The sequence below is a fragment of the Eucyclogobius newberryi genome, unplaced genomic scaffold (genome assembly GCF_026437365.1).
Source record: "Eucyclogobius newberryi isolate DKJ021-1_F unplaced genomic scaffold, fEucNew1.0.hap1 SCAF_14, whole genome shotgun sequence".
Classification (NCBI taxonomy): Eukaryota; Metazoa; Chordata; class Actinopteri; order Gobiiformes; family Gobiidae; genus Eucyclogobius; species Eucyclogobius newberryi.
In genome coordinates, this window is record NW_027315768.1 from 25501405 (window position 1) to 25518076 (window position 16672).

Consider the following 16672-nt stretch of genomic DNA (forward strand, 5'->3'; position numbering starts at 1 on the left):
GGACGGAACATCTGATTTGAAGTTAATGTAATTGGAAGGACAAAACCTTGAGTCATGCACCAGGTATTTTTAAAGAATGAGCAGAACTAAATCATACCTGACGGTACAAAAGAAAACACAAACAATTGAATATATTGTCTTATTTCTGCCTCTTGACATAACAAGAAGAGGAGACCAGAGGTTAAATTAATCAAACTAAGAATTTATTGACTATAAAATGAATGCAACAAAGATACATTTACAAAACAAAGGGATGGGATGTGAAACAAACCACAAAACTAAAGGTGCATGGCTGAAATGGCGGAGACGAAGGCCATGGCAACCGAAAACAGGGTGAGCACTGACAGGCCCGTCTGCGCCCCGTTTTATACAGCGTCACGGGCAACGGGAGGGCGGAGCAAACACCTGAGAAGGCAGAAGCAGGAGGGAACACACGGCCACGATCGTCACTATAAAGCTTTTGTCACTTACTCCCGCTGGGAAAGGGAGAAAGGAGTACTGTTACTTCAAACTAGGGATGTCAAGGTTATAGGGTTTTAATTGATGATCCTGATTATTCTGGTCATAATACAATCGTAAGTATCAAAAAACGATAATTGTGACCATTTTAGAAGTTTTTGTTCAATATATAGCCCAAAAATTTGACTTAAATATAAAGATTTCACTGTTTTTCTCACAATAATCACAACACAAACATTGCATATCGTCACATCCCTTCTTCAAACTAAATATGATTCAAGTAAGAGTCAAATGTTGTCCAAAAAGTGCTATTTCTTCTTCCACCTCCTGCACTGGCTCGATCTGCCTGTCCTTTGTCTTTAAACACACAAAGCCGTGCAGCCGCAGTAGTGTGTGCATGTTAACGAGTGCTGTTTTACGGGCCTCACCTAGTGCAACATATGGTTGTTTTTACAGCGCCAGTATAAAGCAGGACGTGACGGTGAATTTCAATATGTCCCCTGCAGACTTGTGCAGAGATAGAGGACGCGCTTCAACCGTGACCCGCAAAAAAACTTGAGACACGGCATTTGAAAAACCCAGAGTCTCATTACTGCGTTGCCGCTTCCAAAAACAGGCCCCTGCAGCGATGGGTCAAACTCGGGTGGTCTTGTGCTGGTCTAATGGAAAATGCAATGACCACTTTGGTAAGATGTGTCCGATGAGCAGCTGGATTCAAGCATAAGTGAAGTTCAAGAGATGCAAGTAACAGGTGAATGATGGATGAGAAATGATTAGATACATGTGACGCATAGATATCTGACCTTTTAGAGAATTCTTCTTCTGTCAAACCGTCTTTAAAGACCCAAAGATTTAATAACAACAGGTGTGTCCAAGAATGTGTTTAATTCATCTCAACATTTACAGAAGAAATAATGTTATTGTCAAGAATCTCTGGCTTTTACACTCTCTCTCCCCCATTCTCCCTGTTCACCATTCTCTCCTTCCCTTTTTCTCCCTTGCTTTTGTTCTTCTCTCTCTCTCTCTCTCTCTCTCTCTCTCTCTCACTTATACTCTCTCTCCCCCTTTCTCCCCATTCTTCCTCTTCCTCATGCTCCTCTTCTTGCTTCCTTCGTTTCTCTCTCGCTCTTGCTTTCTCTCTCTCTCTCACTTTTACACTCTCTCTCCCCCCTTCTCCCTGTTCACCATTCTCTCTGCCTTTATTGTTCTCCTTTCCATTTTTCTCTCTCACTTTTGTTCTTTCTCTCGATGTTACTCTCTCCCTTTCTCCCCACTCTCCCTCTTCCTCATAATTGCTCTCCCCTCTTCTCGCTTCCTTCGTTTCTCTCTTGCTCTCTTGCTTCTTTCTTGCTCTCTCTCTCTCTCTCTCTCTCTCTCTCTCTCTCTCTCTCTCTCTCTATCTCTTTCTCTCTCTCTCTCTCTCTCTCTCTATCTCTTTCTCTCTCTCTCTCTCTCTCTCTCTCTCACTTATACTCTCTCTCCCCCTTACTCCCCATTCTCCCTCTTCCTCATGCTCCTCTTCTTGCTTCCTTCGTTTCTCTCTCGCTCTTGCTCTCTCTTTCTCTCTCACTTTTGCACTCTCTCTTCCCCCTTCTCCCTGTTCACCATTCTCACTTTTGTTCTTTCTCTCGATGTTACTCTCTCCCTTTCTCCCCACTCTCCCTCTTCCTCATAATTGCTCTCCCCTCTTCTTGCTTCCTTCGTTTCTCTCTTGCTCTCTTGCTTCTTTCTTGCTCTCTCTCTCTCTCTCTCTCTCTCTCTCTCTGTCCATCTGTCTATCTCTCTTTTTCTCTCTCTTTCTCCTTCTCGGTCTTTTAAATTCCTAGTTTTGAAAGTTTGTTCACTGACGATGGCAACACGTCCTTTTCTGATTCGTTCTCTCCCCCTCACTCTCCCAATACTCTCTTTCTCATTATATCTTTCTTTCTTTCTCTCTCACCCTTTCTCCCTTGCTCTTGTTCCCTATCCCCCTTGCTCTCTCTCTCTCTCTTTCTCCCCCGTCGGCGTTCACATCTGTTGTTGTTCTTTGGAGACTAATTATGGAGCGTATTGTGCTGTGACTGACTGCCATACCTGCGATCTAATGGCAGGTGACACATTAGGCGCGGGGAAACAGGTGTGTTTGTTTCTGTTCACGCGCTGCTCTGTGCGACTAGATATTGTTTCCGGACCACGGCAATTATCTCAAAATAGTGTAGCTTGAACAAATTAATTCCTATCAATTGCAAACTTTTAATGGCCCTTGTCATGAGCCGGGTTGGATTCCAAACAACTGCTCTGACTGTAAAACAAATCATTACGACTGCTCTGAGATGTGGTCAGAGGCGAACGAGTTACAACATATAAAGTTTATTAGATTAATCCTGAACCACCTGCAAAGGCTGTGAATCTTAGGACATCATCCAGAGGAACGTTAATGTTTGCCTTCCCAATGCCACCAGATGTAAACCAGGTCCAAACCAGGGCTAAGACCAGATGCAGAACTGCTTTACTTCTTCTTTACTAGGACTAACCCGACGGAAGACAAATGTTTGAGTTGAAGATGAATCCATGTACCACCTGAAGGAGCTCATGTACCATCATTATTCATTTAGTAAAGTCCACGGCTAATTTATTGAACAAACTGTAATGATGGCAATAATTGCAAAAGAAAACATCTTTATGCAGAGGTGGAGAGAGAACAGCTGTGTTTTAAGTGTGCCATAAAAGGTCCTCATTTGGAGTGTCATCACATGCTCAAGTCACTTCCACATTTCTTATTTTAAATCCTTATTTCCCCAGAAACCAGAGAAGAGCCAGAGCAGAGTATAAATCTGTATTTTAATTTCTGTAATAAATGTATAACTGTATTCATATTATAATATTTGTATATTCAGGTCTGTTTTCACATTAAAGGTGCAATACATTGCAAACATTATTAGCACAATAACACTTTATTAGTGTCTGCCATGGGTTTCACAGCTCGCAGATCACAGGAAGCCTCTGTGGAGGCTCTGATATTTGTGAATCAAACTGTGGATTGATCGGGATATCATTTTTTGTTTTGTTTTATACTTCTTGGTGTTGTTTCTTTTGGTTTTGTTTTCTAATGTTTTTTATGTGTTTATATCTTTGTATTTATTGTAGTTTATCATTTCAATGTGTGTACAAAAGGCCACTCAAACTGCAATTCCATTTTACTTGTGGATATAAATAAAAGCTGAAGCTGAAGCTAAGACACAACATCACACATAAACTCAGCTTCATGAGAACTGACATTAAATGTGGCTGTATCTTTACTGGAGGAGGACGCATCACTTGTCTCAATGGAGATGTTATTGCTTTCCCTCAAATGTTCCATTAAACTTGCTTACATACATGATGACACAGGAGTGCCACTAGACCACGTTACGGGTCAGATCTGTGAAGAAGCGAGCCCACTATCTGTAAGCTACTTTCAATTTAAATGCACACAAGATGGATATATTTAATGCCATACTCTGGAATATTCCCAGCACAGCAATATCCATCTCCAGGTGAAAAGTTACTCTCATCACAAAGTTCACAGTGCTCCTTTAAAGAATGTAGGGAAAGGGCAGATTTGTTATAGGACAGTTTTGTTTGCAGGACAATGTATGTACTACACCTTTTCCCACCTAAAACTCCTTTTCTCCACACATCTCATCCTTTACGTCTATATTCAGATCAAATTCATCGACCTTTGTCATGTAAACAGGGCTTTAAACTGCCCCTGCGTGCTCTTTGTAGGTCAGTGCTGTTTAATGGGCTTTACACATGCAAACACTCAAAGACAAGCAGCGCTAATCAATGGATAAACACGTCACATAGGGCCCTGTCTGTGAGCGGAATACAACCTCTTATCTGTGCTACGGGATTAACATATTCCCTTCCTGGATGTTTCTGTGCTAAATGTGCAAAATGTGCAGTCAGACTGAATGTTGTTGTGTGTTGCAGGTCGTCCTGTGATGATAGTGGTGGAGTTCATGGAGAACGGCTCTCTGGATTCTTTTCTGAGGGTAAGAGTAAGTTGCTTCGTTACAAAAAACAAACCCAATGTTTATGGAGTTTCACAATTGTAGCATGGACAAAAGAAGAGATTGAGCATTCAAAACTGTGCGCACACATCCCTTCAGGCCGCCTCACAGTCACCCCAAAAGCAAGAGTCTGGGAGGAAAAAGCAAAGCTGGATTTCAAAATGCATTTTATTTGGTACATGCAATTTACAAAAAGAATAACATTTCTACTTTCAGCGGTGTGTCCGAGCAAGAGATGATGAACGCTCAAACAACTATAAAAATACAAATATAGAAACACTTGATTGGGAAGAAACAGAAAATGTGTCTAGAATGCAATGTTCTAAAGCAGTTGTGATAAAGTTACAATACTCAACAAACTTGCTTTTTAGTCGACCCATTGAATACGATTCTGAAAGAAATAATCTCAAACTTGTTTTTGGTCCTATGTCCGTAATTTGTATTGTCGGTGGATTAAATGTCGTTTGTAGTTTGACAGTTGACATTTCTCCCTCCGTTAGCAACACGATGGTCACTTCACTGTGATCCAGCTGGTGGGCATGCTGCGTGGGATCGCCTCAGGGATGAAGTACCTGTCAGACATGGGTTATGTGCACAGAGACCTGGCGGCTCGAAACATCCTGGTCAACAGTAACCTGGTGTGTAAAGTGTCCGACTTCGGCCTGTCCAGAGTCTTAGAGGACGACCCCGAGGCGGCCTACACCACTACGGTAAATACTGAGCCTACGACTGGCAGCATGGGCCAGTCAGGGCCTTTCTGTGTGGATTTAGCATGTTTCTTCCTGTGTCTGGGTGAGTTTCCTCCAGGCTCCGGTTTCCCCCAGCAACCCAAAACATACACCAAAGGTAAAATCCCTCTGCTATTGTCCTGACAAAGCTAAAGCTAAAGTTCTCTCCATGGCCTAGCACCAAAGTACATCTGTGACATGTTAGTGCCATATGAACCATCTTGGACCTCAGGGACCGGCCTCCTGCTGGTGCCAGAGTCAGGACTAAACATGGACCGGCCTCCTGCTGGTGCCAGAGTCAGGACTAAACATGGACCGGCCTCCTGCTGGTGCCAGAGTCAGGACTAAACGTGGACCGGCCTCCTGCTGGTGCCAGAGTCAGGACTAAACATGGACCGGCCTCCTGCTGGTGCTAGAGTCAGGACTAAACATGGACCGGCCTCCTGCTGGTGCCCAGAGTCAGGACTAAACATGGACCGGCCTCCTGCTGGTGCCAGAGTCAGGACTAAACATGGACCGGCCTCCTGCTGGTGCCAGAGTCAGGACTAAACATGGACCGGCCTCCTGCTGGTGCCCAGAGTCAGGACTAAACATGGACCGGCCTCCTGCTGGTGCCAGAGTCAGGACTAAACATGGACCGGCCTCCTGCTGGTGCCAGAGTCAGGACTAAACATGGACCGGCCTCCTGCTGGTGCCAGAGTCAGGACTAAACATGGACCGGCCTCCTGCTGGTGCCAGAGTCAGGACTAAACATGGACCGGCCTCCTGCTGGTGCCCAGAGTCAGGACTAAACATGGACCGGCCTCCTGCTGGTGCCCAGAGTCAGGACTAAACATGGACCGGCCTCCTGCTGGTGCCAGAGTCAGGACTAAACATGGACCGGCCTCCTGCTGGTGCCAGAGTCAGGACTAAACATGGACCGGCCTCCTGCTGGTGCCAGAGTCAGGACTAAACATGGACCGGCCTCCTGCTGGTGCCAGAGTCAGGACTAAACATGGACCGGCCTCCTGCTGGTGCCCAGAGTCAGGACTAAACATGGACCGGCCTCCTGCTGGTGCCCAGAGTCAGGACTAAACATGGACCGGCCTCCTGCTGGTGCCAGAGTCAGGACTAAACATGGACCGGCCTCCTGCTGGTGCCAGAGTCAGGACTAAACATGGACCGGCCTCCTGCTGGTGCCCAGAGTCAGGACTAAACATGGACCGGCCTCCTGCTGGTGCCCAGAGTCAGGACTAAACATGGACCGGCCTCCTGCTGGTGCCAGAGTCAGGACTAAACAAGGACCGGCCTCCTGCTGGTGCCAGAGTCAGGACTAAACATGGACCGGCCTCCTGCTGGTGCCAGAGTCAGGACTAAACGTGGACCGGCCTCCTGCTGGTGCCAGAGTCAGGACTAAACGTGGACCGGCCTCCTGCTGGTGCCAGAGTCAGGACTAAACATGGACCGGCCTCCTGCTGGTGCTAGAGTCAGGACTAAACATGGACCGGCCTCCTGCTGGTGCCCAGAGTCAGGACTAAACATGGACCGGCCTCCTGCTGGTGCCAGAGTCAGGACTAAACATGGACCGGCCTCCTGCTGGTGCCAGAGTCAGGACTAAACGTGGACCGGCCTCCTGCTGGTGCCAGAGTCAGGACTAAACGTGGACCGGCCTCCTGCTGGTGCCAGAGTCAGGACTAAACATGGACCAGCCTCCTGCTGGTGCCAGAGTCAGGACTAAACATGGACCGGCCTCCTGCTGGTGCCAGAGTCAGGACTAAACATGGACCGGCCTCCTGCTGGTGCCAGAGTCAGGACTAAACATGGACCGGCCTCCTGCTGGTGCCAGAGTCAGGACTAAACGTGGACCGGCCTCCTGCTGGTGCCAGAGTCAGGACTAAACATGGACCGGCCTCCTGCTGGTGCCAGAGTCAGGACTAAACATGGACCGGCCTCCTGCTGGTGCCAGAGTCAGGACTAAACTGAAGATGTGAGACAGGTTTTACTCTGACAATGTTCAAATCGAAGCTAAAACTGTTGCTGTGCATGTGACTGAAGGGATTTAATTTGCGCCCTTCTCTTTCATTTCTTTATCTGTTTTGTGATTTGAATGCATTTTTTCCCTGTTTTGTGAAGCACTTTGAATTTCATTGTGTACGACTTGTGCTCTACAAATAAACTTGCCTTGAGCGCACAAATATTGCCCTCTGCTGTTAGTAGATTAGTCCCAGTTTTCTTTACTAAACACAGCCAAACACACCATGCTGCTAATTACAGCAACAGATGCGACTAGACAAATTTGTCTGCAAAGATTTGAAATTTTAGTACACTTCATTGCAAAAAACAAATTGCAAAACTACAACAAATTTTTTTTGCCCCACACAACTTTTAAACATTTATTTTGAGGGGAAAAAATTGAAATTTGATGGTTATATAATGTTTCTTTCATCGCTAATCCAGGTAAACAATGTAAAACTATGAGAAAGACATTACCTCGATGTGTTTTAAGACTTGATGAACCCGACATCTTCATTATGTTCTGAAGTCATTTGCTCGATGGAAATAAGTGACAAACCCTCATTAGAAGAAAAGTTTGAAGAAAATACAGACACTAAAAGTTTTCCTCCTGCAGCTGTCAGTCCAACTAATCATTCTAGCTCTTTATATAACTTGTGTAAGCATATATCGTATTACTTATGTGTGTTATGTTGCTTAGCACAGTTCACCTCAGGTACACAGCAGTACACAATACTTCTTCTTTGTTACAAATCTAAATATATTAGGATAGATAGTTCTGAATTGGTCCTATATTTTCTTTGGTCTTTGCGGTCTGTTTGCATCCAGAATACAGACTAGAACTCTTTCATGTCTTTCACTCGTTTGTGTGACAGGGAGGAAAGATCCCGATCCGCTGGACGGCTCCGGAGGCCATCGCGTACAGGAAGTTCTCCTCAGCCAGCGACACGTGGAGCTACGGCATCGTCATGTGGGAAGTGATGTCATACGGGGAGCGGCCGTATTGGGAGATGTCCAATCAGGATGTGAGCACTTTCACCCTCATTATGGGTTCCATCCTTTGGCTGTATTATCAGGTCACCGCTGTAGAAGAGGTTTCGATCTCAGGGGGTTTCTTACCTGGTTAAATAAACGTTAATGAATCAATTTTGTTTCAAAAGATGTTTTGATGTAATTAACTCATAAAGGTACTTACTCTTTTCCAATCCAGCTGGTTTAATGAACTGGTCTTGTAATTCTGGGCTGTTGTAACCATCACTATACAATATTGCACTTAAATATGTTGTCTTTGCACTGTAAATGTTTCCTCTAATTCTGTATTCCAGGAACTTTTACAGGTTATTTCCCACTTCAATTGATTTCTTTTGCTTTTCTTTTCATCATTTATTTCCCACTAGGATTTTATCATTACAACATCCAACCTCAGAGCATTCTATCCAATTCAACTTTGACCCTACAACATAACTAATGCTAAAACTCTGCAATACAATCATACAAATCTCACCAATTATAATAGGAAAAGAATCACCTGCAAGTTTAAAGTTTAAAACCATTCTGTGGAGGTTCCAAGCAAAGTAATAACATGTTTTTGGAGAAAAGTAGTTTGGTAGTACTTGCATAGTGTGAGAGTCCTTGTTCTACGTTATAAAACACAACACCACACTCTGTGATAGTGGCTAAAACTGTTGCCCTTTTCTTCAACTTGTACCAAAGAAATGCCTTTAGCTGCTGTGGGATGTGGGACAGAAACGCCAGTGCAAAATGTATAAAAAAGACGAGTGTATTGTACCATAAAGGTCAGTGGCTCAGAGGACTTTTCCGGCCCATCGAGGGTTTAAATCTGTAGGTTTGGCTCAGCTGAGTGACCCCTTCATCCTGGACATTGGACCAGGACCATAGAGGAAGCAGAGCCATCCTTTTCTCCACCGAGTCTGAAATCTCCTCTGTAATCCAGGACACTCACACACACACACACACACACACACACATTTCCACTAGGGTTCAGGCCTGGATTTATTCTGTTTGGGAATTACTTAGAAGTGCTTTCCAAGGCGAAAAATGGCTGCCAGGCTTCACTGTGTCGTGAGTTACACTATCTCCTCCTTGGTCAGCCACCGATCACAGGGCGCCAGCGAGATACATGGTACGAACTATCTACTAAAGCATGCAATAATACATAAAAAGAGAGCTAAAGGAAGAGGCCAAGGCTGCCGGGCAATGATTTATATAGAAAAGTTGCTGCTCTTTTCATCCATGAGAGCCAGAGGAGGAGCTGATATCAAGTGCAGCACTCTTTATCATGAGCTTATGGCTATAGCTCTGAAACTTTGCAAGTTACAAGTGATTTGAGGCATTGTTGAGTCCTGATTTAGTCCTGTGTAAGAACTGTTTTTTTTGTTTTTTTTAGAACTGGTTTGTTCCTCATTTTGTCCTGGTTTTTCGGCAGTTCTGATTTTGATTTAATTTAATGTTTGATTGTCAGTAATGTGCAATCATTTGATGGCCCCCCATTACGTAATAACACAAAGAAATTCATAGAAGTCAAAATTAAGGAGCGAAGTTTTGGAACCACCTCCCACTGGCCCTCATCTGTTTAGTCCTGTTTTTGTCCTTTTTGTCTTCACATATCATGTCGCCACTGTTTTTCTCGGATTAACTACATCTCAATCCTGTTTTAGTTTTGATTTGACTATTGTAAAGTGATAGTTTGCGCCCAGTCAATCATTTCCGAGGTGAAAAGTTCAACAAACACTCTGAAAAACATTATTCCTGCTTTCTGCCGCGCAGCTTCGCAAGACCCTCCGTTCAACTTTGAAAACTTGCAATCACACATTTCTCGCCCGTGCGGTGTCTCTAGGTGATTCTGTCCATTGAAGAGGGCTACAGACTGCCGGCGCCGCTGGGCTGCCCTGTGGCCTTGCACCAGCTCATGCTGCACTGCTGGCAGAAGGAGAGGAGTCATCGGCCCAAATTTGTCGACATCGTAACGTTTTTGGATAAACTCATCCGCAACCCCAGCAGCCTCCTGCCCCTGGTAGAGGATATTCAAAGGTACAGAGTTATACAATATATTTCTTCAAGCAGTATAGAGCATGAATTTCTTAGATAAAGTGAGAAAGCACAATTAGGCTTAAAGACTTTGAATGGTTACGGCAGCAATAGATTCCAGCTCCTCAGACCAGTAGTTTACAGACAGCTATCAGAGTCAAAATAACATCTAGATTTCACAAATGTGTCCGGATGACTCACATTTTAAAGCTTTCTTACCATAGCCCACTCCTGCACAGGGTTAAGTACATGTGGTGTGTTCACATGCACATTTAACACATCAATATTTGACAACGCCAGGATTAAACACGATTAGTAATGTGTACAAGATCAAGACAAAACAAGTCAGGACTAAAATGAGCTCAATTTAATAATAAGTGTAACAACAGTGAACACACAAATTGACTAGTTTCTAATAATTATCTGGTGATGAGTATTTCTTGGAATATGTTCAAGCAGACTGTTAAAAGTGATAAGATACACACCAATGCAAATATATCATGGCAGTAAACTAATACTTTATTTTTTATTTTTCCTATTCCTACATTTTTAAAACATTTTGAAACTTTAGAATTGTTCGCATCATATTCTTGTGACACTCTCTTCTGGTCCCATTGCCATTACCGTTAATGCACTTAAGATGATCATACCCTCAATTGTCGGAGCATAACTCCCCTCTCTGTGAGGGAAGTTAATAAAGTTAATCAAGTCTTTTACTCCTGCTTATAAAAGTGGATCCTATTATACAGATCCTGCTTTTACAGCTTTATGTTATTGGACTGACCCCTAAATACTGTTGAACCGCTTCAGTCTTCCAGAGTCCCCTTGTCCGAGTGAAGAGATGGACTACCCCATGTTCATCTCTGTGGGCGAGTGGCTGGACTCCATCAAGATGTCGCAATACAAAAATAACTTCATGGCAGCAGGATACAACACCCTGGATGCCGTGGCAACAATGAGCATTGAGTGAGTAACAAAGACATTTACAGAGAGATCTAGAAAAACAGACCAGACAGAAATCTAACCATTAACTTCTTAAATGTATTCTTCTTAACGTAACGTATGCCACAATGAATACACCATGTAAAACATTTGCATTAATATGTTATTTATTACTATCAAGAAATGCTAATGCATTGGTTTACAGATTAAGTATTGTGTCATTTTTATTAGAATAATAAACCACATCAAAGGGTAAGCAGTATAATTACTCATTAATAACAGACTGTAGTTGTACCCAAACGCATATTTTGGGCCGTCGTTTATAATCAACACAACACATAATTGAATGTACATTGTAATGTGTTTCTGTCTATCATAAGAGGCCCTAAAGTGTCTGTTGTCTCTGTGTGTCTTGTCTCACGCTCTGTGCCTAGAGATGTGAGGCGTGTGGGGGTGGAGCTGATTGGACACCAGCGACGAATCATCAGCAGCGCTCAGACTCTTCACCTCCAGCTGCTGCACGAACACGACAAGGGTTTCCATGTATGAAGACAGATTTTGACCCCACATACGAGCACACATACGACCCCACCTGGGACGGGTGCATAGAAGGGAGTGAAGTCTAGACCACAATCTGCACCACAAATGTCCAAAAATCTTGGTTGAAGATGGACAAACTGGCACAGACGTTGCTCCTGGTGGGGACACCGACGTATAGTACCATAGGTTTTTCTACTCCAGCTCACCGGACTTTGGGCTTGACTCTAAGGACTAAAGACTGGCCTGGCCCGCACTAATAGGGGAATGTAACCTAGCCAAGTAGATTTGCAAAAGTAATCTACTCAATCTTTGATTTTTTGTTGAGTTCTGTGCTCATGTAGCTGCTATCGGGTGTGCAATTTGAGAGAAGTCTTTATTTGAAATTATTTATTATGAAATTTGCATATTTATTTATTCTCTCCAGTGAATCTGGTAGGCTAATACTTGAAGATATAGAGAGCAAAGTATGGATAAATCTTTATTGACTGTTTCAAAAATGTATAGACAACTAATCGATTAATTGTTTTCATAAACTTATATCTATTAATGTGCAGTCTTGTATGTGAAAAGCCCTAGTGAATTTGGATCTTCTACGTAATTTATTTTCTATCAAAATCAGCAATACACCAATATGCAGTCACCTCAGTATCTCAGAAAGAGATTACGAAAAGTGCAATGGGAGATGTTAAGACATACAAACCACTGCAGCCGTTCACCAGTCGTTTTTATCACTAAGCTTGATCAGTTGCCTTCATGGGAATCACCATATATTTCTAATCACAAGCCTGCTTTTGAATGTCAGTATTGCCTGGGAGTACACTGGCCCCACTGTCTTAATGAATGTTCACAGACCATATGAAATCCCTGAGTAGTGCATAGACTTATATGGTTGTTCCGTGCTGGTAGGAACTGGCTTTTCAACGCTTATTTTTGCCTGTCGCACACAACTTTGCACACCAGTCCACATCTGGTGTTAACTGGGTGATGCATTTATTCTGGTCAAGCTGTGGTAACTACTATGTACATACGCAGATGTAGGAGGAGGCTTGGTTTTGAAATGTTTGCTATTTTACCAGTGAATCGGCAGTGTTGCATAGAGTATATCCTAGTTAGACAAGTTAAAGGCATCAGAAGTTATTTATGATATGATGGTTGGGTATTTAAAGTAGTGGTAGTTTTGTGGTCAAGGCAGCAGAGAAGGTTATTAAATATAAAGCAGCATCTTCAATGGTTTCAGTAGTAAATCACCCATGGACACACAGAATGCCTTACAGTGGTACAGTGGTAGAAGGATACACTAAGATCCCAGGACCTAGACTTTAAGTTATTTACATTTATGCTAAACATGGATTATTGCCTCTGCAATGAGTTCAGAGGTGAATTTCATCTGGACTGTGCCTTTCTGTCACAGCGGGGTTCAATACTGTGTAAAGGTTTTTAGCACATGAAAAGGTTGATTTGAATCCAAAGTCTAGTTTATGAAAAAAAAAAAAATATATATATATATATATATATATATATATATATTAAAATGTATTGATTTTTAATGAAACAAAAGATAACATGACTTAAAACAATAAATAAAACCAGTGAGGATCAGAAAGAAACTATTAAAACTCAAACAGTTGACGACAGTTGACAATGATCTGCTTAAAGGTAAGTAAATTTGAATATATAGATTGAGTTTGTTTAAATCATTATTTCATTTTGTGAGTGTATAAAATAATGAATTGTTGGGAGTGTCGTTATTGTGGGATTTGACAGCAGGTCGTGGAAAGAGAACTAAACGTTTAGTTACAAAACGTTACTAGTGAATTTGGCCACAATCTCCAAATAAATGTCATATTTCCCTGTCCCTTTGTTGCTTGTAAAAGCCTTGCACAGTCCTGTTCTTCACTGTCAGGAGAGGCCCCGTCACACACGCTCACACGCTCGCCGACCTGCTACAGAAACAAGGAGAATATCAGATGCTGTTTGTTTAGCATGTTCTACTGCTGAGCAATGTTAGGACGTTCTTTTGTACCAGGTACAAGTTAAACTCTTGTATTTTATTTTTCTATGATTTCCAAAGAGATGTAGATCTTGCACACTGTAAGAGGCAGTTACAGCGACTATTTATTTGCAAATAAAGATGAACAGTTCTGGTGGTTGACTGCTTATTGCATTTTGGGTTTGAGTTTTATTTTGTAAAATAATGATGGGAAAACAACAATATGGGCAAAAGCAGCACAATTGCACACTGCCAGATGTGATGGGACTTTAACTATAATTCATGATACTTTTTAGAGCAGCAAAGTGGTTGTTATTTTTTATTGTTGGATAGTAGCAGATGTGCACACACGCCTAAAATATGAATTAAACAATTACCATTCTTCGGTGTAATTTGTTTTGCCTGTACAAAACTGCATCGAAAAAGACATTGCCAAAGACCAGCCGATGTTTCAAAACCACTCACACAAAACTGTACACATTATAACCACAAGATGGAGCAATTGTGGTTTTGTTAACACACAATATCAACAAAGTGGAGAAATCTTTGCCATTGTTTGTCAGCACGATATTAGTTATGCGATATTAGATTGTGTTTTGGCACCATTTCAGTCCGATTGCCTTTATTCAAACGTCATGACCTTTGTGTGATGTTACTGTGACATTTGTCCTTTACCCAGTGTTGTGGGTTTTAATAACTATTGCACACATCACTGTAGAGGGCACAGATGGTCTGAACTGTGTGGAAAAGGCAGCGTGACACAAGAGAGTCTCTGCAAACGCTAACAGCAAATAGTGGTTTTGGGACATGGGATATTTCATTAAACAGCCAATTAATTTTTCACAAATCATGGTGCATCTGAACTTGCTGAAGAGTAGGACAGTATAAGAATCCATAATCATGAGTCTAATTAGTCAATCAGTATAACTTTATCCATCCCGAGTGGAAGTGTAAGCGCATTGAGCAGTTATAGTGTAATAGTGATGGTAAAAGGTCTGAACAGGTAAGGTCATCGTTTGAGGGGAGTAATAAGTTAAGATAGTCATAAAATAAGATATTCCTTTATTGTCCACACATAGGGAAATGTCATTGTTGCAACGCAGGTAGATACAGAGGAAAAGGACAGATCACTTATAGGAAGTTTTAAAAACACTCTTAATAGAAGAACTCTTATAAACAAAAACTCCAATAGACAAAACCTCCCATTTCTTAATAAGGAATGGAGGGAAAAAATAAATAAAGATAAAAAATAAAATAAAAACAGCTAGCGTAAGACAAGATAATACCAATAATAATGGTAAAAAATATAGCCGCAAGCGGCAATGATCGGCCCTCGCTACGCCGCCGCCACGCCGCAAGAGGAGGGGGCGCTAACGCTGTCACATGTTCTCCCCTTTGTTTTACCATCAAAAAGCAATTTTATTTTGAATTCTTGGCAAAATGTGCGGCTTTGCCGCACAGACACCGTGACTCTTTGAATAAAAATGTGGATAACTTTTGATGGTCCACCCCTGAAGATGAGTCTCACCAAATTTCAGGTTAATAGGGCTAACGCCCTGGGAGGAGTTTGTGAAAGTCTAAAGTGTAAACATGTTCTGGCGATTTCCCCATTGGAATAACATGGGAGGTTTTGGTCATCGCTACTGCAACGCCATAACAATTATGACATGGGTCTCACTGACTTTTTTGATGGGGATGCCAAAATTGAGTTGTGTGTCAAATTTCAGATAATTTCGCAAAACTAAACATTCAACCTCCATATAAAATCTGTAGGGGGCGCTGTGGCGCCAAATAAATTTATTTCACTTCAAGTAGGTTTAGGGCAAAGAGTTTAACAACTGATTCTAATTTGACGCAATTCGGACTTTATCTGCGCAAACGGCAGAAATTTTACATATGGGAGATTTCTGAAATTCTAGCTACAGTTTGCGGCTTCGCCGCACAGAGACCGTGACAGGTATCAATGTAATTTGGATAACTTTTGATGTCCCACTCCTCAGTAGCATTTTCACCAAATTTCAGCTTTTTAGGCCCAACGCCCTGGGAGGAGTTTGTAAAAGTACGACGTTTGGAAAAACTCCGAAGTCATGTTTAGCCATTTTTGAAGCAATATGGCCGACATTTGGTTGGGCAGACGGCGTTGCCGTAATAATATTTTTTACTTCTCTTGTCACCATCTACCTCTGCGCCAAATTTCATGATTCTACGATCAGATTTTTTTTGGGTCATTTCCCATCCCTCAATGCATTTTTGGTACATTTGGGGGCGCTGACGCGCCAATTTTTTTTATATTAGAAAAGGGAAATAGCCAGAATGTAGAGAGGCACGATTTTTAGAGGTGTGAACATTTTTGTGACTTTTCGTCAATGTTCACTGGGTGAAAAATGGGGGGGTTGGTCCCGAGAAGAAGAAGAAGAAAGAATAATATTCCGATGCGAAAACAATGTTTCCCATTTTTCAAATATCATAAACTATACATTTTCGGAAAGCGCTCGCGCTTTCCTACCTCATGGTGTGGGTCCCTGGTCACTGACGGGTACTTTCGATAATTTTGAGTGGGCTCCGCCCACTTTGTGTTTTTGGCCCTCTATACAGTAATAATGTTAAATTTTTGCATTACATGCTTATATGCACGGAACATGCAAGAGATGGGGAACGTATTCGTGAGCTACTTAGCGCAAATGAGTGCTTTATATGGGGATGACGACCGCGAAGCGGTCGTCATCTCAATGTAAAGTGCTCGTTTAGTGCAAACTTTTGCACGGGCTTCGCCCGTTTACAACGGTAATGTTCCATTTTCCTACAACTAATTAGCATGCACGGGGCGTGCATGAGTGGAGGAGTGCGTTAGTGAGTGTTTGGAAGTGGGCGAGCGCTTCGCGCTCGATTTCGTGCGCACTACGTGCGCACTTTCGCAGCCGTGCTTCGCACGGCCTTAC

At 42.6% G+C, this 16672-nt stretch overlaps 1 protein-coding gene across 3 annotated transcripts in view; it reads left to right on the plus strand.

Annotated features, from left to right (window-relative positions):
* The window catches only part of epha3 (eph receptor A3), a 559788-nt gene extending 546689 nt beyond the window's left edge, over positions 1–13099 (plus strand). For 2 of the 3 annotated variants that reach the window (XM_072445112.1, XM_072445113.1), the window contains exons 12-17: positions 4414–4475; positions 4994–5203; positions 8089–8238; positions 10071–10264; positions 11072–11227; positions 11638–13099. In XM_072445112.1, the coding sequence (XP_072301213.1) occupies positions 4414–4475; positions 4994–5203; positions 8089–8238; positions 10071–10264; positions 11072–11227; positions 11638–11752 (887 nt within the window). In that variant the 3' untranslated portion in view covers positions 11753–13099. The remainder of the gene's footprint in view (positions 1–4413; positions 4476–4993; positions 5204–8088; positions 8239–10070; positions 10265–11071; positions 11228–11637) is intronic. The other variant, XM_072445110.1, reaches the window with a different exon arrangement.
* The last annotated feature ends 3573 nt before the right edge of the window (positions 13100–16672 follow it).